Source organism: Odocoileus virginianus, chromosome 17 (genome assembly GCF_023699985.2).
Source record: "Odocoileus virginianus isolate 20LAN1187 ecotype Illinois chromosome 17, Ovbor_1.2, whole genome shotgun sequence".
NCBI classification, from domain to species: domain Eukaryota; kingdom Metazoa; phylum Chordata; class Mammalia; order Artiodactyla; family Cervidae; genus Odocoileus; species Odocoileus virginianus.
Genome location: NC_069690.1, coordinates 16,759,824 through 16,781,962, shown reverse-complemented (window position 1 = coordinate 16,781,962; position 22,139 = coordinate 16,759,824). Strand labels below are relative to the sequence as shown.

Below are 22,139 nucleotides of genomic sequence, written 5' to 3'. Positions count from 1 at the left end.
AAACTGTTGCCTAACCCAAAGGGACCAATATTTATACCTATGTTTTCTTCTAAGAGTTTTAGCTCTTATATACATTGAAACCTTTGGTCCATTTTGAGTTAATTTTTTATATTATATGAGCTTATATACACTGAATATCTGCTTTGCATGTGGATATTTAGTTATTCCAGCACCATTTGTTGAAAACACTATCCTTTTCCTATTGAACAGTCTTCTCTAGGTCTATCCATGTTGCTACAGCTGGCAATAGTTCATTCTTTTTATGGCTGAGTAATATTCCATTGCATATACAAATACCACAACTTCTTTACACATTCGTCTATCAATGGACACTTAGGTTGCTTCCATATCTTGGTTCTGTTGTAAGCGTTGCTGCTATGGATGTTGAGGTGCATGTATCTTTTAGAATTAGAGTTTTTATTTTTTCTGGATGCCCAGGAGGGGGACTGCTTGATCATATGGTAATTCTCCTATACTGAATTCTTACTTTATCTCTATTACTCTTATCACCACTCTTCATACTATACTTTTTGTATAATTAATTTTCTTAGTCATTTCCCCAGCACTGTAAACTCTGTGAGGGCAGAATTTGTTTTTTGTTTTTGCTCGCAGCTTTATCCTCAGCTTCTTGCACAGTGCCTGGCACATAGCAAACACTCAGATATTTGTTTAGTGAATACATAAAGAGAGCCTGTTGGCACAAGGGGGTGGGTGGGAGAGTGTAATAAAAAGGAGGGGAAATTAGCACATTTTATAGAGCTGTTTCCAAAGTCCTTTTCACATATTTAATTCTCATATCCCAGAGGTATAGTATTATCATCATGCTCATTAAAAATATAACAGAGCTGCAGCTAAAGGACTGTGGGTAACCAGTCATGGATCCAGCTGAGTAGCAGGACTGGGACCTGAACCAGTGTCCTCTGTCAGATGCCTTGATTGAGGTTCGTACCCGTTAGCAATGGCTTCATGTGTGCGTGCTCGTTGCTCAGTCATGTCCAACTCTTTGTGACCCCATGGACTGTAGCCCGCCAGGCTCCGCTGTCCATGGGATTCTCCAGGCAAGGATGCTGGAGTGGGTAGCCATTCCCTTCTCCAGGGGAGCTTCCCAACCCAGGAATCAAATCTGGGTCTCCTGCATTGCAGGCAGATTCTTTACCATCTGAGTCACCAGGGAACCCTTCTTGAGCTCCTTTCAGCTTTAATTTTTGCTTAGGACCACATCCCCAAAGAAGGAACAGAGCTTCTGGCTCGGGCTTGGCACAGGCAGCTCCACATTTCCGAATTAGAGCACCTTAAGAAAACCCCGGCATGACAGAGTGAGCACAGCACCTGCAGATGCTCAGGAGAGCCTGGCACTTATTTTTAGCCAGAAGAGGAAAAACGCCAAATATCTTCTAGGAGAGTTGGCAGCTGGCGGGCTGCTGATACAGCTGTGTTTATGTAAGCCAGCGGCAGAGGAGAGCATGAGGGTTAAGAAGGAGGCAGGAGTTTGCTGAGTCCATCTATCCACTTACCACTGCTCTGATGCCCACTGCCTTTTCGGGGGAAGTTTTGGGTCAAGAGTTATCGTTGAGGAGAGAGGGTTGTGCAGATCATCTAGAGACCGTAGAGAGCATGGGAGCGGCCCCCGCCCCACGTCGGAGCACTGCCAAAGCAGTCCCTTAGATGTGTCCACTGGCTCTTGGCCTCTTCCCACCCTATTATCCAGGAGCAAACAGAAGACCAGGACTGCCCTTGTGGCTCAGTGGGTGAGAACCTGCCAGCTAGTGCAGGGGCCACGGGTTCCATCCCTGGTCCAGGAAGCTCCCACATGGCCCGGAACAGCTAAGCCCAAGTGCACGTGCTGCGACTACTGAGCCCACGTGCCGCATGTACTGGAGCCCGTGTCCCCCAACAAGAGAAGCCCATGCACCGTAACAAGGAGCAGCCCCTGCTCGCGGCAGCTAGAGAAAGCCCGCGCACAGCAACGAACACCCAGCACAACCGAATACAAATGCATAAAATTATTTTTAAAAAATTAAAGAACAGAACCTCACTCAAATGGTACAGCTGTAAAGCACAGCAGTTCATCTGATTCTGATCGTATTTCTCACAAGTGTTCCAGGTGAAAGCAATCCCTAACACCCCATCCAGCAGAAGTTGTCGAACAGTGGGCTCCTGTTTTCTCATGTGCTATGCTTGGTCGCTCAGTCGTGTCCGACTCTGCGACCCCATGGATTGCAGCCCGCCAGGTTCCTATATCCATGGGATTCTCCAGGCAAGAATACTGGAGTGGGTTGCCACTTCCTCCTCCAGGGGATCTTCCTGACGCGGGGACTGAAACCAGGTCTCCCGCATTGCAAGCGGACCCTTTACCATCTGAGCCACCAGGAAAGTCTCTATTTTCTCGTAGAGTCAGAGAATAAAGCTTTAAAGGAGCCATCCACAGGTTCTCTTGAGAATTAATGGGAAACTGTTTCCAGTAGGGTTTTTTTTTTTACCTTTAATTATGAAAATGTTCAAATAAAAACAGAAACAAAGCAGACAGCATAATGCACCCTCATGAACCCATCAGCCACCTTCAACAATCATCAACTCGACCAGTCTTATCTCATCTGTTCCCCCACCCACTCTGAAATTGTTTTGAACAAATCTCCGACAGCACATCATTTCATCTGAAAATGTTTTGGTGTGTACCTCTCAACGATAGGGAATCTTGGAAAAAAAAACAAAACACGATACCATTTTCACACTTTAAAAAAATAAACAACTTCTCATTAAAATACAGAGTTCAGATTTCCCCAGTTGTTTAAAAAAGTCCACCCCCCCCCATTTTGTTTAAATCAGGATCCAAAAAAAGATTCAGCTCTTTCTCTCTCTGCTTTGCAATTTATTGCTAAAGAAACGAGGTCATTTGTCCTGGAGAGTTTTCCGTGGTCTGAATTTTTTCTAACCACATCCCTGTGGTGGTTTTCAACATATTCCTCTGTAAGTTTATTTGTTAACTATCAATGTGTTTCCTGTAAATTGGTGGTTAGATCTAGAGACTAGGTCAGACTCAGGTTTAGTTCTATTGGAAACATCCTTCAGAGGAGGTGCTATGTGCTTCCATCGGAGGAAGTGAATGACTGATTTCTTTTTGTGTTGCTGGCAGCCTGGAATCATTGTCTAGACCTCACTCACTGACTAATGCCTAGTCGTTTTAAGGAACAAGTATGGCTGTCTCTGAGTAACACAATCAGAAAAGCATTTCCTGGAATATGCGTTGTCCGTTTGTTTGTATTTCCCAGTCTTGAAGACAGCCCTGCAAGTCTTGGTGGCTGCACCCTGGGGCCCATCCCAGAGCCCTTTAGGGAACTGTCGGCCGGGACTCTGCAGGTGGGTTGGCTCCGTGGGGTGCTGTGGCCACTTTTCCCCACTAGAGGACACTGTGGCTCCAGGACTTCACGTGGTTCCCAGCCACTCTTGCGACTCCCAAGCCTCTCAGAAGGCCACGCCTTTGGTGTGCAATTATTAGGCACCAACGGTGTGCCCCCTGGGTCGAGGGGAGAAAGAGGTCAACCATAAAATTTTGTGGCACTGTTTCCCAAGCTAGTTTCTTTGTATTGTCTTTTAAAAATAAACCCAGGTACTTCTCCCATCTTTTTGATAACACTTTGGACCCCAGTGCTGTAAACTGCAAATTTGGTTCCTTGGTTTGGGGGAGAAAAACAAAAATATGGCAATATAGGGGCTTTTCAGAATGTGAAGGGATCCAGGAAAGATGTCAAAGTGTATTAATCTCTGAAATAATTATTCATGTATTCAACACCATGTATCGAGTATCCAGGAGGAAGAGGGTGCTGATTGAGAGGTACTCTGTGCCAGGCACTGTCTTCCTTTTTACTACATGTGTCATGCTGTGTCATTGTGTGTGTGTGTGTGTGCGCTCAGTCATGTCCAACTCCTTGCAGCCCCATGGACTGTAGCCCTTCGGGTTCCTCTGTCCATGGGATTCTCCAGGCAAGAATACTGGCGTGGGTTGCCATTTCCTACTCCACGGGATCTTCCCAACCCATGGATCAAACCCACGTCTCTTGAGTCTCCTGCATTGGCAGGTGGATTCTTTACCACTAGCGCCACCTGGGAAGCCCTGCATCATATTAGCCTCATTCAAATCCATGGAAACTAAGGTTCATTGAGCCTAAGTGAACTAACCTGCTGCAGGTTATCTTGCTAGATGCAAATGGAAGTCTGTATGAATAAAGATATGTGTTTTCCACTAACCCCCTGGATGCCGTATCAAAGGGCATCGTTCTCAGAGGTAGAGAAAGTGAGGTGATTCTGAAGGCATCCTTTCCTTGTGGAGGTCCTGCTGTAGCATGGACTCTTACAGGGACCCCGATAAGTGGTCAGCCTCACGACACACAGGCTCTGCTGCTGTCCTTGATGCGGGGGCAGGTCACAGACCACTAGTCACACGGCTCCGCTGGGCTCCGCTGCCAGGACGCCCTTGTGTGGACTGCCCACTCCCCCTCCGCCCCTGTGACCAAGGCCCTCGGGGCATCTTCGGGATTCAGGCTTTGACCCATCCATCCACTTGGAATATATAGCAAAGCCAAGACAGACATAGCCCCTACTTTTCGCAATCTAGTTCCACGGAAGAAGACAAAGGAGACACATGTGTTATCAGGGGAAAGCAACAAGCTCTGGCAAATTCTGTGCTAATGTAGCAAATAATTTCAAACCCACCCCCAGCCTTGTCCCCATTACCTCACAGTTCAGTCCTGGCGGCACAGCCGCACTCACAGCATAGGAGCCCCAGCTGTGTAATTGACTGAATGCAGTTACATTATTGAGAGAGAGTGACACCTGGCAGTTGGGAGGATGGACTGACGGGCTTAAGCTGGGAAGGAAGATACAGGTGGCGGGCATCTAAAGGCACAGAGCTTGGAGTGCTTGGAGAGCCCCAGTTCCCCTCAACACCTCAACCTCAGGCAATCAGAGCCTCAAGGTTCTGGGAAGGAAGGACGAGCGTGGGTGTGCTCCAGCCCCCAGCCTCCTCCAGAGGAGCCCTGAGATAATGAATGAGCCATCAGCCTGCGCCTCTGCTCTCCCGCGAAAGGACCTCCCACCGCAGACCGTTCCTCTGCAGATACAATTGTGCCCCAGGAGCCATCTGGCAAATGTGCCCGCTCTTTCAGTGGTTCTGGTATTTCCCTGGCTTGCAGCCCCTTCCTCTTGGATATAAATTGTTGCAGCGAACCACGCCAGTAGAGTGCTCGCTGGCGCTTCACTGGCTTTCCCCGAGCCTGGTTAACCCCATGGCTCGCAGCCTATGAGGCTGTTCACAGCTAACGGATGTCTCGGACGCCTGCGTGTCTCCTCTCTGCTGTTCTTGTGTATTTGGAAGTATGCAGAGCAGGCAATACAAGCTGCAGACCGGAGCTGCCTCCGCCGCAGCCACCAGCTGAAGCGGCTGGGAGGACAAGCGCATTTCCGTTGCAGGACGTCCTTCACGGAGAAGGGACAGGTTAACTCCATCTCTCTGCAGAGGACTCGGCCTGCTCCCCGAGGAGCCACAACAGGCCGCCACAGCTGTAGGACAGATCACGTGCTCCGGCCACACGTGGGAGGCTGCCCAGCAAACCCAGACAGACTACCCGCGCCAGCCCGCCACTGGGCCCCCATTTTGCACAAAGCCATGTCCCTCCCCTGACCCAGCCTGATGGTGTGCAAGGCTGGAGAATTATGGGTCACCTTGGAGCCACTCGTGAGCCAGCCCCCTATTTCCAGCCTGCTTTGCTGATTCTAATTTAGAGAATAGAGAAAGGCAGGAGACGGAAGGGGAGCCTTGTGAGTCTCTCATCTCCTTGGTGACGATGCTTTATGGACAGGGGGGCCAAGCAGAGTCGTCAACCATAAGCCCCCCTCACCCCCATTCAGGGAGTGCTGGATTGTTCCAAAGGGGTGGGAGAGGAAGGAGTCAGTGCAGAAACTCCCAGAATGTCTCCATCACCCTAACAACGAGCGGGCAGTTTCTATGCAGATTCACACCTTCCTGCCTCAGTACATGCAGTTCCCTCTGTCTTGAACGCATCAGGCTTCATCCACCTGGCCAACTCCTACTTGGTGGTCTCCTAAGATTCAGTTCTGGAAAAAAAAAAGATTCAGCTCTGGAATCACTTACTTGGACCCCCTTTCTGCCACCACGTGCTCTGCATACATCTCTACCCAGTACCATCACATTGTACTGTTTTTTTTTTTTTTTCCCTAGCTTTTTAGCATGTCTCCTCCACCCGACTTAGACCTCAGTGAGGGTCTAATTCATCTCTGTGTCTGGAGCCTCAGCCTGTAAAAATGTTCATCGGCAGTGTTTCGGAGGGGAAAATCAGAGATCGCAGAATTGAAAGATGGATCTTCCTACTGAAATCCCCTAGTCCCACCCACATGGTTTGCAACAGACAGAACTGAGGTTAGGAACCTGTGCCTTCCCCAGGGTCACCTGTCTATGGGCAGAGCTTGGACATGAACCCAGGCCTGCGAGCTCCTGGGCCTGCTCGCAAGTGCTGAGGAATCCCATCCTGATGTGCATTTGTCCACTCCAGCCTGTGTAGAAGGGCTGACCAGAAATGATTAGGCTTCTGAGCTGGCAGCAGGAGGATGAAGGATTAGAATGAAAACAATTGAATTTCAGAGCCACAAGAGATGTCACAAGTCATCTAGTCTGACCTCTGCATTTACAGATGAGGAGACGGAGGCCCACGGGGTTGAGCTGCTTTGCCCAAGGTCGCTCAGCAAGCTGGTGGCAGAACTAGGGCAAGAATGCAGGCCTCCTAATCCCCAGGAGACCTGGAGTGACCTTCCCACTCCAGAAAGATGATGGCTAAGCCCCCCTGACCAGCTGCTATCTGAGGGGCGGATCCCTGGAGTCCTGGACTCTTCTGGGCTTTTCTTTCCCTCTCTCGGTGACATGGCACTTAAGTAGGGTGCATGCTGCATAAATGATAAAGCACGACTCCCTTCCAGGGAGGAAGGCTGCGTCTGGGCAGGCAGTGTGACAGATGGTATTTACAATGTGTACTGAGAAGTTCTCACACAGCCTCACTTGGGCGGAGTGGCTGAGATGGAGGAAGCAGATTTGCATGCCCACCGTCTCACTCCTGTGCCTGGCATTCCTGCTGCTGCTGCCGCCGCTGCTGTGTTTCTGTCCAGTCTCCCTTGCACTGGTTGCCCCTGGCCATCCTGGATCTGGAGCTCCAGGATGGTCGGCTGCTGCTGCTACATCCTCCTCATCAGAAAGGACCCCAAGGCATCCTTCAGCAGAGCAGATGCTAGACTCACTGACATTCTCCCTGAAGGAGGCCGAGGAAGTCTTCTGAGGCCAAACCCTGGGCTGCGTTCCTAGGAATTCCGACATCCGGGAGCCCTTCCCCAGGCCTGGAGAAGGAGAAATAGGAGAGATTCGTTCACTGAACAGGTCATTGTTGCCGCTCAGTTGCTCAGTCGTGTCCGTCTCTTTGCAACCCCACGGACTGCAGCACACCAGGCTTCCCTGTCCTTCACGATCTCCCGCAGTATGCTCAAACTCGTGTCCATTGAGTCAGTGATGCCATCCAACCTTGCCCCCTTCTCCTCCTGCCCTCAATCTTTCCTAGCATCAGGGTCTTTTCCAATGAGTTGGCTCTTTGCATCAGGTGGCCAAAGGATTGGAGCTTCAGCTTTAGCATCAGTCCTTCCAATGAATATTGGAAGTTGAGTTCCTTTAGGATGGACTGGTTTGATCTCCTTGCTGTCCAAGAGACTCTCAAGAGTCTTCTCCAGCACCACAGTTGGAAAGCATCAATTCTTCAGTGCTCAGTCTTCTTTATAGTCCAGTTCTCACATCCATACGTGACTACTAGAAATAGTCATAGCTTTGAATAGACAGACCTTTGTCGGCAAAGTGATGTCTTTGCTTTTTAATATGCTGTCTAGGTTTGTCATAGCTTTTCTTCCAAGGAGCAAGCATCTTTTAATTTCATGGCTGCCGTCACTGTCCCCAGTGATTTTGGAGCCCAAGAAAATTAAATCTGTCACTCCTCCCACTTTTTCCCCATCTATTTGAGTAGGTGCTTGCTGTGAACCTTCCAGGTGCCAGGAATCATTTTAGAAGTCAAAGATTCTGCTGTCAGCAAACAGAGCCAAGTGCTTTTCCTCATGGAGTGGATGCTCAAGCAGGAAGTTTACCACAGGCTTTGTGGCAGATTGCCTCCAGACTCTGTCCCTTTCACTCTGCACAAACTCCTGTCTGACTCTGCAGTGGGGGGTGACAGCAAACCACTCCCCCTCCTGGGGACACTGCACACGCAGCTCAACAGCAACAAAGCAGAAAACAATCCAATGGCTTTGCTTCACAGCCAGAGACCCTCCCAACATTCTGACTTCTACCAGCCTACAGCTGGACAAGCCCCACCTACTTGCCCTGGGAGAAGGTCACTGCAGGTCATGGCCAGGACCTGTGTATTTAACTCTTTTTTTTTTTTTTTTTTGGCCATGTGGTGTAGCTTGCAGGATCTTAGTTCCCTGACCAAGGATCAAACCCCCGGCCTCCTTCATTCGGAGCATGGAGTCTTAGCCACTGGATTGCCAGGAAAGTCCCTCTTTCACTCTTAAAATAAGAAATTTGGGGGCTTCCCTGGTGGCTCAGTGGTAAAGAATCCACCTGCCAATGCAGGAGACATGGGTTCGATCCCTGGTCTGGGAAGATCCCACATGCCATGGAGCAGCTACTGAGCCTGTGCTCTAGAGCCCGGGAACCGCAGCTGCTGAGCCCACGCGCTGCGACTACTGAAGCCTGCGTGCCCTAGAGCCCGTGTTCCTCGGCACGAGAAGCCACCACAATGAGAAGCCTTCACACCGCAACTAGAGAGTAGCCCCTTCTCGCCACAACTAGAGAGCCCACGCAGCGACAAAGACCCAGTGCAGCCAATGAAGAAAATAAAAACCCAGAAAGCCTCATTTTCACTTAAAAAAAAGAAAAAGAAATTTGGTGAAAGGGTTGGAGAATCAAACCCCTTCTGGGTCCGGGGAATCTTACTGTCCCCCCTTTGCATCTGTTCTGCTACCTCAAAAAGGCCGGCTTTTTGAGGATGAAATGAAATGACAAATGTGTAAGTGCTTTGAAATAAAGGCAACAGAGATACAATTGTATTTTTATTATGCAGAGAAATCTTTTCTGTAAAACATAAAACTTGTTTCTTATCAAGGGCTGAGACTAGTAACTGTGTATTAGACCCCATGTCAGGTCAATTGACATCCTCTGTTTTTCATTAAAGAGACATTTGTTCGACTCCTACCGTGTGCAGTGTTGGGTACTGTGATGGGGGTGACCCTGAATAAGCCATAATCTCTCCTTCAAGGAATATGTATTTGGGTACAAGGAAGGCAAAACTTAGATAATGTAATGCAAGGTCAAAAGGAAAAAGTGATCCAGAGGAAGCAGAGGTTCCGCTTGGACTTGGAGGGTTGAGCAGAGACTTCTGAAGGAGAAAGCATCCATCAGAGAACACACAATTGAACTCGAAGGTGCTCTCTGCTAAGGACACAGGGCCTACCTGTGGCATAACCAGAGGTCACACAGAGCATTGGCGGCCCAAAGAGAATCCAGAAATGGGACCCTGGGCACAGCCTACCCCAAGGAGGTGGCAGAGAAGGAAGAGGGGACGCAGACAAGCAGCTGAGGGTTTCCCTGCATGTGTGTGCGTGCTAAGTCATCTCAGTCAAGCCGACTCTGCACCCCCCCTGGATTGTAGCCCGCCAGGCTCCTCTATCCATGGGATTCTCCAGGCAAGAATACTGGGATGGGTTGCCATGCCCTCCTCCAGGGGAGCTTCCCGACCCAGGGATCAGATCCACATCTCCTGGGGCTCCTGCATTGCAGGCAGATTCTTTACCACTGAGCCACCTGGGAAGCCCTTCCCTGCATGTGCAATTGGCTAAATCTTGGAACTGGGCAAGTTTTCCCTGTGCTTTTCTGAGCTTTTCCCTTTTGGGTGCCCACGCCTCTCTTTGAAAGGATCTGGTGTCTATGGACCTAGACGTCTCCAGTGATTTAAGTTCCCTGGAAAATCGGGGGCCCTGGAGTGAAAGGGGAAGAGAGGAAAAGGCGAGAAGAAAAAAAAAGTCCGTTTAGCAACCTTGTTGCGTTTGATCTCAGAAACAGCGGGCAATAATGGAAGAACGTTGGAGCTGGGGACGGAGGAGGGTTGGATTCCAAGTGTCGGTCTCCTCCCTGAGCCGCACCCGCTGTTCGGACTTGCAGACTTCAAACATGACTGGGGGATTCCGGGAAGACAAAAGAATTCAGGGCCGGGGCTTGGATCTCAGTCAAAAATAACTCATGTCTTCATCTCAAGCAGCTTGGGGCTGTTTGCAGGTTTCTCAGAAGATGGAGCTGGATGCAGGCAACGGGGACCATCAGGGTCAGTTTTAGGTTTGCTCTGGGGAGAAAAAAAAGTGCCTTGAGGGGTGTGGGCCCAGCTGAGGGAGACATCAGGATAGGAAACTGCTGTTGCAGACGAGGCCTAAGCTGAGAGGTTCTGGAGAAAAAGTCACCCCCTTTTACCCCTCCTTCTCAGCGCTGCCATTCGCTTTGAGCGGTAATTACAGCTCTTAATGTTTCTTCCCTGTCTTCTCATTAGCTCACGGTGTCCACAAACAAACTCCTGGGCCCCCCTCACCACCCTCCTTCCCGCCCCCTGGCTTTCCTGCTTCTCCGATAGCAGGCCCACTGTGCTGGTGCTCCCGGCCCACCAGAACATCAGTTCCTTGAGGAACCCCCTCTCCCTCTCTTGGTGGGTGCATCTCAGACACTCGGCCCCCCCAGGAAGCTCTTCCTCCCTTATCCCACTGGGCTGTAATTAGAGGATTATCTAATTTTCTCCCAGGAGGCCAGGGTCTGGATCTTATTCCCTTTGTATTCTCAGCACCTCGGCCAGGGTCTGGCAAAGAATGGACACTCGCAATGTGTTAGTTGAATTGCTCTCCTGGGCTGCTGCCAACTTAATCTTCCTAAAATGCCGCTCCAGTTAGAGGCCGCCACCACTTACTTCTTCCATCACCCATTATGCAAGGTCCAGGCTCCTCAGACTGGCACTCAAAGACTTTCTCGACACGACTTCTCACCCGTCTGGCCATCCCCAGTTTGTGCTCACCCACTGAGTTGTTCCCAAGACAGTCAGTGGCTTTCCTGTCTCTCTGCTTTTACTGCTTTGGTTCTGTCCCCCGAGAAACCCTTCCACACTCTACTGCAAAGCTGCCCCCTCTGTCAAGGTTCATCTCCACCGCTCATCCTGCCCCTCTGAGTTGAGTCTGACACTTCAGGGTTTAAACTGCTCTCTCCCAGTCTCTTATCCTGTTCAGTGTTCACTTAGCATCTGGCTGTCGTGTGGTTAGTCGCTCAGTCGTGCCTGACTCTTTGTGACCCCATGGACTGCCAACACCAGGCTCCTCTGTCCATGGGATTCTCCAGACAAGAATACTGGAGTAGGCTGCCGGGGATCTTCCCAACCCAGGGAACAAACCCGCGCCTCCTGTGTCTCCTGCATTGCAGGCAGATTCTTTATCCCTGAGCCATTGGGGAACTTCAAAAGAGGTCATGGGTGTTGAGCTCTTACACAGTGAAGAGCAGAGTGTCAATGCCAGTCCACCTCTACTGACTGTCATCTCCAGGCAGACCCAGGGTTCCCTTGGGCGGGGCCCGTGAACCTGAGTGCCTGGCCTTGCAGCATCCAGTGAAAGTGGGTGGTCACCGTGCCCTTTCTCTCCTCTCTCCCCATTAGGACTCAGAATGTGCTGGTCCTCAGGTCGTCTCAGAGTAGGATCGATCAGAGCTGCTGGCCACTCCTACCCATCAGGGGTTCTGGGCCTTGGGACCCAAGGTCCAGTCCCACTGCCTGCTGCGGGGTGGGCTGGCCCCAGCTGCATTTTCCCCTGGGGCTGAGAAGAGCCACGGGCTGGCTGGTGAGGCGGAGGCAACGCTGAGGGCAAAAGGTGCGTGTGGCCTCAGGTTCATAGGAGCTGCTGGATGTCACAGCTGGTCTCCAAGTCCAGATGGCGGCGCTCCTTCCAGCAGGGACTGGGCGCGGGCTCCTGAAGCGAGAGTCCTTGCTGGACTTGGGAACACTGTCTGCCAAGGTGGGGTGAGGCATTCCTAGGACTGATGGAGGAACAACATCCCCTTCCGGATACCTCCCAGAGCCCCCCCCTTTCCCCTTTATTCTAACTGCTGCTGCCCTCACGACCGCTTCCTTGGATCGTTGTTGTTCAGTCGCTCAGTTGTGGCTGACTCTTTGCAAGTCCATGGACTGCAGCACATCAGGCTTCCCTGTCCTTCACCAACTCCCAGAGGTTTACTCAAACTCATGTCCATTGAGTCCTTGGATGGCACCTCCTATCTCCCTATGCTTAGGGTTAGGGAGGCCAGCCTCCTAGACAGATTTTCTTTGACCAGGGATTGAAAGGCAGTCAAAGTGTGGAGTCCTAACCACTGGGCCACCAGGGAATTGCCGAGAGGGATCTTTTCAAATATTACTTTCCTGCTCACAATCCTTTGGTGGCCCCCCTATTGCCCTTAGGGCAAAGTCCAAGTCCCTTTCTCAGGAAACTCCTCACAGCCCTTTAAACCTTCAAACCCTCTGCTCCAGGCTGGGATCTTTTTTTTTTTTTAAAGACTTTTTTTTTTGATGTGGACCATTTTTAAAGTCTTTCTTGAATTTGTTACAATATTGGCTCTGTTCTATGGTTTCTTTTCTTTGGCCTTGAGGCTTATGGGATCTTAACTCCCGGCCAGGGACTGAACCCTTACCCCTTGCATTGGAAGGCAAAGTCTTAACCACTGAACCACCAAGGAAGTCTCCCAGTCCCGGTTCTCTACATTGAGTTCCTTGCTCTAATTTCCAGCCATGCCAAATTGATTCTAGTTCCTTTTCCAAACCAGACTGCTGCCCAAGCCCAGCCTCTGTCCATGCCATTCCCTCCGCCTGGAAGGTCTCCCTCCAGCTTTCCCACTTTGCTCCATTTGGGGGCATATCCTTTGGGAAGCCCTCTTGGACCCAGAGGAACCCCCTCCTTTGGGTTTCTATACCCCTTGGACTTCCCTGGCTGCCACTCCCAATTAAATAGCTTCTGGAGGTCTGGGTCTGCATCTTATCCACCTCTATTCCCAAAGTTCTGTCTCTGGCACTTAGTAGGAGCCCAGTAGAGGTTCAGGGAACTGAACGGAGCCTGCTGAGGTCCCTTCCACTGGAGGGGATGACAGAATTGGATGGGTTGATAAGAGCTGACCCTGGGCTGGAGAAAAGGCAGAACCCAAAGAGCAACTGAGGTCAGAGACTGCCCAGAGACCAAGCCCTCCCTGAGCTCTTCTCCCCTCTCCCCTGGAGCTGCCCACTTCCTGCCCACTTCTCCAGCCGGGAAGATCTAAGCGTAACACGGCCAGCACCCAGACAGGTCCTGCAGGTGAGAGGAGCGGGGGTGGTGGGCGCCGTGCCACTGCCCCCGGGCCCCCGGCTGCCCCTTGTCCTTTGGGCTTCTTTCCACAAAGGAGTCCATCGGCCTCTCTTCTGTCCCCTGAAAGCTGTTTCCAAAATCACATCCTATGCAGACAGTTTTATTTACAAGGAAATCTTGGCAGGATCTTGACTTGTTAGTAGAGTAGGGGTGGGGGGAGGGTGGTGAGAAACAAAAATAGTTGGAATGATCACACTTTCTGAAACCAGAGATGAAAATTGGTGTCTGTAGCAAACTCACCTAATTAGAATGGAGTTAATTTTCTTCTCTGGGTTTAGGGGGAGCAGTTATTGTCGGCTGAGATGGTCACAGGTTGGATCCTGGGGTTATGTGTTTGCTTTATGAAGATGAGCACATTAATTGCAACTTGCACTACTGGAAAAGAGCATCCATTTCTGAGAGGGAGAGAGAGGAGCAAAGGCCAGTGGGTGAGTGGGTGGTGATAAGAGTGGAAGGAGGCACCTTTGGTGTGGGCTGGGGGCTGACTGGGGGACATCACCAGAAATGAATCCCTGAGGCCTGGGAGAGCAGAGCACCTGTCCCAGCCGGCCACTGGCACCGTTTACAGGCAGAGCCCCTGCTTAAGGGAGACTGCCTCTCCTGGGAGGTCTTTCCTGCAAGCAAACAGCACCGATTTGTTTCTTTAGAAGATGCCCTACTCCTCTGGCTCCAACTCGAGTCCTACTTGCTGTAGTTTTTTTACCTCCCATCTTGCCCGGTCCTACCTTTGTCTGCCTGGTTCAGTGAAGCCAGGACACTGTCCCATAGCTCTGGGAGTGCGGAGGGCAAGATTTCAGGGTTTGGGGTCCGGGACTCCCCTGATTTCTCCCTACCTGAGCCTGCCCGGACCTCCCAGGATCCGGGACCTTAGTGAGGGAAGGGTGGCGGTGGGGGCGGGGATCCTGTCTTCCTAGCATCCTGCCCCCATTTCACTCCCAGTTAACCCCGACATTGCCAACTTAGCGAGAACCTCGCCGGTGCCACCTTCACGCGTCTGCTGCCTCCAAGTCAAGTTAGCCCGGTGGGTCTCGGCAAGTAGACACTGCACCCCCCCCCATCCCTCACCCCACCCGGTCCCACACGGAGAGACAAACCCGGGCCGGGCTGGAGGCAGGTGGCGATGGGGCCCGGGCCCGCGCAGCCCCACCCCCGCCCGGGGCCATGCCGCCACTTCCCCGCCGCGCCCGCCGCAGCCCTCCTCCTCCCCGGGCCGCGGCGCTCTGACCGACTTGGCCCGGGCGGGGGCGCCCGGGGGTGGCGGGTGGGGGGCGGCGGTCCCGGGAGCAGCCCCGCCCCCGCCTGCGCACCGCCCCCGAGGAGTCCGCGGGGAGGAGGAGACTCGGGCGCAGAGCGGGGGCCGCGGGAGGCGAGGAGGGAGCGCGCGGGGAGCCGCGGGGCCGGGGCCGGCCCAAGGGCGCCCTCGCCTCGGAGCCGGGCGTTGGGGCCGGGGAGGAGGCGGAGGCCGGCGGGGCCGCGGGCGCCGCGAAGTTTACGGCGCAGGGCCTGGCGTCCCGGGGTCGCGAGGCGGCGGCGCGGGGGCCGGGACCATGGGGGCGGAGGCGGAGGCGGCGCGGCGCGCACTGGCAGCCCAGAGCGGCGCGGCCGCCGCGGCGCAAAGTTAGCCGGGCGCCCCGGGACGAGCCCCGCAGCCGCGCCGGGCCCCGGACGCCGCCCCGGCATGGGCGAGCACCCCAGCCCTGGCCCCGCGGTGGCCGCCTGCGCCGAGGCGGAGCGCATCGAGGAGCTGGAACCCGAGGCCGAGGAGCGGCCGCCGGCGGACGACGTGAGTGCCCCCTCCCCCGCCCGGGCAAACTTTCTGGGGGGCGGGGGCCGCGGTGGGCACCGCTGCCCCCGACTTGCCCCCCGCGGGGTAACTGGGAGGTTTCAAGGTGACGCGGGAGCGCCCCGGATTGGCCGGGTCCCCGCGGGCTGGAGGGGGCGGAGGGAACCGGTCTCCCCGAAACGCGCGCGCGCCGTCCCCTGCTCGGGCTCCCGGGGCTTCCCGGCGGAGCGCTGCGCCGGGGACCCGCCGGCCCCGAGTCCCCTCCCCGCGGCTGGTGCAGTGCCCGGGACACGGCGTTTTCCCGCAGAGGCGGTCGCGTCACAGCAGTGGCTCCCCTCCCCTCCCACTCGCGACCTGCGGGCTCTCGGAGCCGGGGAAGGAGCGGGCGCCGCAGAGTCCCCGGAAGCCGGCGGCGCAGACCGCCCTGGCGACCCCTTCTCCGGTCACTGATGAGCCCCGGCCCGGCACTTGCCCTGTCCAAGACCCTGATCGAAATTCTAGTTGGCCCCTGGGCCCCAGCCGGCTGGAGGACGGACAGGAGGAGTGCCGGGAGAGCTTTCGCTCCCAGAGGGGGGCTTAGGAGTCCCAGACCGCGTCGGTGCCAGCGACGGTCCCCTGGGGCGTATAGGGAGGGGTGCCCCACAGGGCTTCCCTGCCATCTGCTGCCGGAGTCTCCCCGCCTCCCTCCGGTCCTGGGAGCCATGGGCAAAGCCGGCACCGGGGAGTCCTGGGAACTGGAGTTTCTTAAGCTTCTCCCTCCCGAGGTTAACCTGCTCCGCAGAGGTGAGAAACTGGGCAGACTCTCCGCCCTGCCCCCGACCTCTCAGGGTGGGGACTGGACTGGGAAGTGAAGCCCGGCCCCCCGACAGTTTACCCAGCCTCAGCCGGGAAGTCTGAATAGGGTTGTATCCCCTCTGGCTCTTGTGCTTAAACCCCCTCTGTTGCTCTGGTCCCGTCGCTTTGGCTGACTCTTAGGGGCTCCTCACTTAGGCTCAGCCTGCAAAGAAACAGGGGTGGGTTTCAGAGCATGCAGGAACCCCCTCCTCCCAAAGTAGAGGCCAAACCTTAATGTTTATGCCCGGATGTGTTTTCCGGATAGGGGGTCTTTGACCCCCAGCAGGTGGAGACGGCTGCAGCCGTCTGATGGAATTGCAGGAGATGCATCCGGGCTTGCATTCCCAGGCCTGGGAGTAGACACCGAGATAGGAGCTAAGCGGCAGAAGTTATTAGAGGCCCTTGGACAGAATGATACGCTTTTTTTTAAGGAATTGTTGAGGATCACCCTTGCTCTGCTCATGTCCCCTCCTGCGCATCCTAGAATGAGGGATGCTCTCCCTTCCCAGTCTGAGTTCTCCCACCTTTGCTAGGTGTAGACTCGTTTGGGAAGAACTTCGCAGGGCTCCCCGGCCTCGGGTCCCTGAGCCTGGGCCCGCAGCTGGGAGGCTAGGTCGGAAACAGCGGGGGGCTGCAGAGCCTTGGTGATAAGTGTGTTTCTTTCTTTCTCTCCTCCTCCTCCTCTCCTGCATGGCTCCTTCTCTACCAGCACTGGAAAGTCCTGTTTGATCAGGTAGGTGAGCAGTTAAATGCCCCCTCCCTTCCTGCCAGCGCTCCCCAGTCTCCCTGCCTTCGTGGGCTTCCCCAGCCCGCACTCCTGAGACGGTGACGTGGGGTGGGGGTGTGGCCTAAGGCAGCTCTGGGTCTGAATGGTACTGCTCTCCACTGCTCTCCAGGTTTGGGGTGGGGGGGGCTCCCTTAAGAGATCCTTCCCTGCCTTAAGAGATCCTTCCCTGCCTCCTCCTCTCAATGCCACTCCGCAGGAACCGGCTTTACACCAGGGAGAAATCCAACAATACGCATTGAAAGCCTGAGATATTCTCTGTGTGCAAGGGGATGGCACGGTTGGGCTGGGGAGGTGGGGGAAGGGCTTAGGTGACCATCACCCCCCACCACCACCTTTTTTTTTTTCTCCTCCCACCATCACAGATCCACGGCCACCTCTGAGGTCAGATCCTTGCCATCCTTGGCGGGTGACTCAAACATGAGCCCTATTTGAAAGCTGACCACTCTTGATTTTGCCTCAGGGATGGGGGAGCTATAGAAGGAAAACACTTGTGTGATTTTTTGCAGCACCTCAAGTCGAGGTGTGGGAGGTGGAGTTGGAAGTGCCCTGCACTGGCTTTGGAATGGGGAGACCCACACTTGACCTTCAGCAGGGAAATGGTTCACTTCTTTGTTGGGAACTGCTTTCGCATGCTGTTGTGTGTGTTTCCTTCTCCCTCCCTGTTTCACGAGCTGCCCGGGTGTGGGGGAACAGTGAGTGTGGTGCCCTGGGCTGAAGACGATTATGCCATGAAGTGTGTGCGACTCTAAGACACCAGTCTGGTTGGGTCAGAGGGAAGGTGTTGGGTTGGAGAGGCAGATAAAACTGAAAAAGTAGCCTGCACCAGACCTCATCCTGTTGAGTGCAGGGGAAGTCTTTCAAAGTATTTTTGGCAAGTTTGTTACAAGATCCAGGGGGTACTTTGGGAGGATGCTGTGTGAGAGTGGGGTAGAGATGAGAAGCTGGCTAGGAGCCTACTGCAATGCATGGAGACAAGCACCTTGACTTGGAAAAGTGGGAATGGAAAGGAAGGAGGACATGGTGATGGGAGAATCGGAAGGTCTTATTAGACCAGAATAGATGAGGTGAACCACATGTATTACTTTGAGGTTCTAAATGTAGATTTGGGACTTCCCTGGTGGTCCAGTGGCTAGGATTCTGCACTCCTGATGGAGGGGACCTGGGTTTGATCCCTGGTTGGGGAACTAGGTCCCACATGCCACAGCTAAGAGGTCCGTGCTGCAACTAAAGATCCTGCATGCTGCAATGAAGATCGAAGATAGATCCGAACAGATGAGTTCGACCACCTGTGTAACATCGAGGTTCCGAACCTGAGAGGAGGAGAAGTAAGGGTTTGTAAAACTGACAACTTTGATTTCAGACCAGTTCAATTTGAGTCAGCTAAATGCAGATGCCCAGTGGGACTGAAAACATGGAATTCAGGAGACTTTGCTGGGGGTCCAGTGGTTAAGACTTTGCCTTCCAATGTGTGTGTGGAGGGGTTCTATTCCTGATGAGGGAGCAAAGATCCCACATGCCTCTGGGCCAAAAAAAAATCAAAACATGAAACAGAAGCAACATTGTAACTAATTCAATAAAGACTTTAAAAATGGTCTACATCAAAAAAATCTTTAAAAAGAGAAAACATGGAATTCAGCTTGAAAGACAGGGTGGGCCTGGAGTGGAGATTTGGGGGTGTCATCACCTTAACACAAGGCCTGACTGTGACGTGGGGAGCTTCCCACCGCTCCGGTCCTGCTGGGGTAGACTGACTCCCCCTCGGGCCTCTGAGAGCACAGCAGCTGCTGGCCTGATGCCCTGAGGCAGGAGAGAGCCGCCTGCTGCCACCGATGCCACGACCAGCAAGCTGCCAACCCTTCACACCTCCTGCCAGATTTAGAATCGAAACCTAGAACAAAGTGTATCGTTCTTTTTTCCCCTCTGTCTGTGTCTTTCTCATTGGATTAATTTCCTTCGCCAGTCCCTGCCTATGTGTTTACATTGTGAAACGAATGATTTGGACGAATGGAGGGAAATTTTTAGGAGGAAAGATTTGGAACTCGAGGGAGCAGAGAAAATGCATCATACCTGATAGCAGTGGGTGGTCTATGAAATCCAATTTTTCCCACTGGAGGGAGATCCCGAGTGTCACAGAGTGCATCCCCCTGCTTCTGGGAAGGCCCACCCGGAAACCATTCTGGAGAGAGACAATTCTAGGAGAGAAACTCCCCAAGCTTATGCTGGACAGGTTTTTTTTTTTTTTCTCGCTAGAAGTTCTGCCTTATGTTCGCTCCCCAGTGCTTTAGAAGCCCGTTTCTGTTGTCTTCCTTCCTATTGGTGCTTTGTGTTTGAGGAGAGCTGCGCGTGAGCGGGGCGCCCGACCTCTGGCAGATACCCATCCCTCTGCGTCTGTCCCCCCTCCTTTGTGCACTTCCCCTTGGACCATCCCCCTGATAGGGCTGAATGCAGAGCAGGTGTGAGGCTTCATAAATGGTCGTACAACTTCAGAAGGGCCCCTGGAGAGCTGGGGGGTCTTATTCTTTCTGACTCTTCCTCTGGGCCTACTTAAAGCAGGATTTGGTGATGGTGAACTCAGGAAGGAATATTTGGCTGGGGGTTACCCACAGCCTCCCCACAATTTCTAACAGGAATAGCCCTGATGGGTCAACCTGTGCTTCATGGGGTGGGGTTCTCCTGACACTTGTCAGAATCCCTGCCGGCTAATGTGGCCCTGGAATTCACCTGAGGTCATGGCATGGGGAGGCTGGCCCCAGTTAGTCTGCCTTCCTTTCCTGGGTCAAGGGGATACCAGGGATCACCTGGTTTCAATCTGGGATCTGCTGGGACCTTTTTCCACCGTTAGGGATGGTTTTGGAGCAGTCTCTCTGTGCTGTCTGGTTCTTCAGCATGTAGAGTGGCTTTGACCCAACATGATGCTGATTGGAGCCAAGAGCTGGGAACCATGACCTTGGCCTTTTGATCCTATGGGGACACCCCTCTACCAGAATGCCTTCTGGGGGGTTGGAGGTGAAGAAAAGAGGTGACCCCAGCCCCATGGAAGTTTACTCAGCTGGTCCCCACTGGCATCCTGGGTGTTTGTCTGGTCTGTTCAAGTAGGAGTGCAGCATGCCACCCAGCCTCACCCCCGCCCCTATGTTTCCCTGTGGGTCCCAGGAGTTATAACAGGCAGGAGGCCTGAAGAGCATCCCTTCAACCCCCAGATAGTCCAGGTGCCTGTTTCCTGTTTGAACTTCTCATTGAGGAAATGATCTTTTCATAGCCTTGGAATTGGAGTGGTTTTCCCAAATACTGGGTCTTAAAATTTAAATATTAACCTGTTGTTATGGTGTAAAATAATGGCAAAAATGTCTTCTTTTTCTGCAGTTCAGTCTATTGGGTTTTTCCTTCTTGATTCCTTATGTTGTTTCAGAGCTGAGACACTTCCCCTCCCTCTTCAGGTCTCATAAAGTGTTTTTGTTGCTCAGTTGCTCAGTTGTGTCTGACTCTTTGCAACTCCATGGACTGCAGCACACCAGGCTTCACCATCTCCTGGAGCTTGCTCAAACTCACATCCACTGAGTTGGTGATGCCATCCAACCATCTCATCCTCTGTCACCCCTTTCTCCTCCTGCCCTCAATCTTTTCTAGCATCAGGGTCTTTTCCAGTGAGTTGGCTCTTCACATCAGGTGGCCAGAGTATTGGAGCTTTATCTTCAGCATCAGTCCTTCCAATGAATATTCAGGGTTGATTTCCTTTAGGATGACTGGTTTGATCTCCTTGCTTGAGAGTCCAGGGGATTCTCAGAGTCTTCTCCAGCACCACAGTTTTTCTTTAAATTTATTTTAATTGGAGGCTAATTACTTTACGGTATGTAGTGGGTTTTGCCATACATTGACATGAATCAGCCATGGGTGTACATGTGTTCCCCATCCTGAACCCCGCTCCCCATCCAATCCCTCGGGGTCATCCCAGTGCACCAGCCCTGAGTACCCTGTCTCATGCATCAAATCCGGACTGCTGATCCATTTCACATATGATAATATACATGTTTCAATGCTATTCTCTCAAATCATCCCACCCTCGCCTTCTCCCACAGAGTCCAAAAATCTGTTCTTTACATCTATGTCTCTTTTCCTGTCTCACATATAGGGTCATCATTACCATCTTTGTAAATTCCATATATATGCGTTAATATACTGTATTGGTGTTTTTCTTTCTGACTTACTTCACTCTGTATAACAGTCTCCAGTTTCATCCACCTCATTAGAACTGATTCAAATAGCACCACGGTTTGAAAGCATCAATTCTTTGGTGCTCAGCCTTCATTATGGTTCAACTTTCACATCCAAACTTGGTGTGACTACTGGAAAAACCATAGCTTTGACTATATGGGACCTTTGTAGGCAAAGTGATGTCTCTGCTTTTTAATATGCTGTCTAGGTTTGTCATAGCTTTTCTTCCAAGGAGGAAGCATCTTTTAATTTCATGGCTACAGTCACCATCTGCCGTGATTTTGGAGCCCAAGAAAATTAAGTCTGTCACTGTTTTCATTTTCCGCCATCTATTTGCCATGAAGTGATGGGATCGGATACCATGATCTTAGTTTTTTGAATGTTGAGTTTTAAGACAGCTTTTTCACTCTCCTCTTTCACCTTCATTAAGAGATTCTTTAGTTCCTCTTTGCTTTCTGCCATTAGGATCTCATAAATAGGTGTTTCTATTTCCTACTTCTTTTTCTCTGATTAAAAAAAAAAAATCCTCTAACCCTTTACTCCCTCCAGATCTAATTCCTATTCAATTACACCAGCATCACTTATTAAGAAAGCCTTCCTTTATTTATTGAGAAATTTTATCATCTGGTAAGTTTTTATTAACATATGTGGTGGGGTTTATTTTTTATTTCTGATCTGTTCCCCTGATATTTACAATTTTGCCCAGGTAAAGTACCCTTTATTTATTGCTTTACATTTCTCCCGTAGGTTCCCTCCAAGCTTCTCTGTTTCAGGTTATGCTTTGATAGTCTCCCAGTCCCTTCCTGAACTCCAGGGAGGGACCCTCAAGGACCCAAGGTCAAACAGCAGGCCCGTGGCAGACGTGGGCCTGGAGTCTGCTAACTCATAAAAGGCTCTGGGGTTGGAAAACCATTGCCACATTCACACATACAAGTGCCTCCAAAATCTCCAAATGTTTAATGAGCAAAACTGTTTGGAGCAGAGTTCTGTTAAGTCAACAGAGCACAACTGCTT

The 22,139-nt window shown here is 52.2% G+C and overlaps 1 protein-coding gene across 6 annotated transcripts in view; it reads left to right on the top strand.

The window, feature by feature from the left end:
- The first annotated feature begins 14,633 nt into the window (after window positions 1-14,633).
- The window catches only part of RHBDL3 (rhomboid like 3), a 54,809-nt gene continuing 47,303 nt past the window's right edge, over window positions 14,634-22,139 (top strand). For 2 of the 6 annotated variants that reach the window (XM_070478710.1, XM_070478713.1), the window contains exons 1-2: window positions 14,637-15,292; window positions 16,836-16,859. In XM_070478710.1, the coding sequence (XP_070334811.1) occupies window positions 15,188-15,292; window positions 16,836-16,859 (129 nt within the window). In that variant the 5' untranslated portion in view covers window positions 14,637-15,187. Of the gene's footprint in view, window positions 15,293-15,824; window positions 16,076-16,835; window positions 16,860-22,139 lie in introns of those variants that run through there. The other 4 variants (XM_070478712.1, XM_070478714.1, XM_070478715.1 and 1 more) reach the window with 4 other exon arrangements.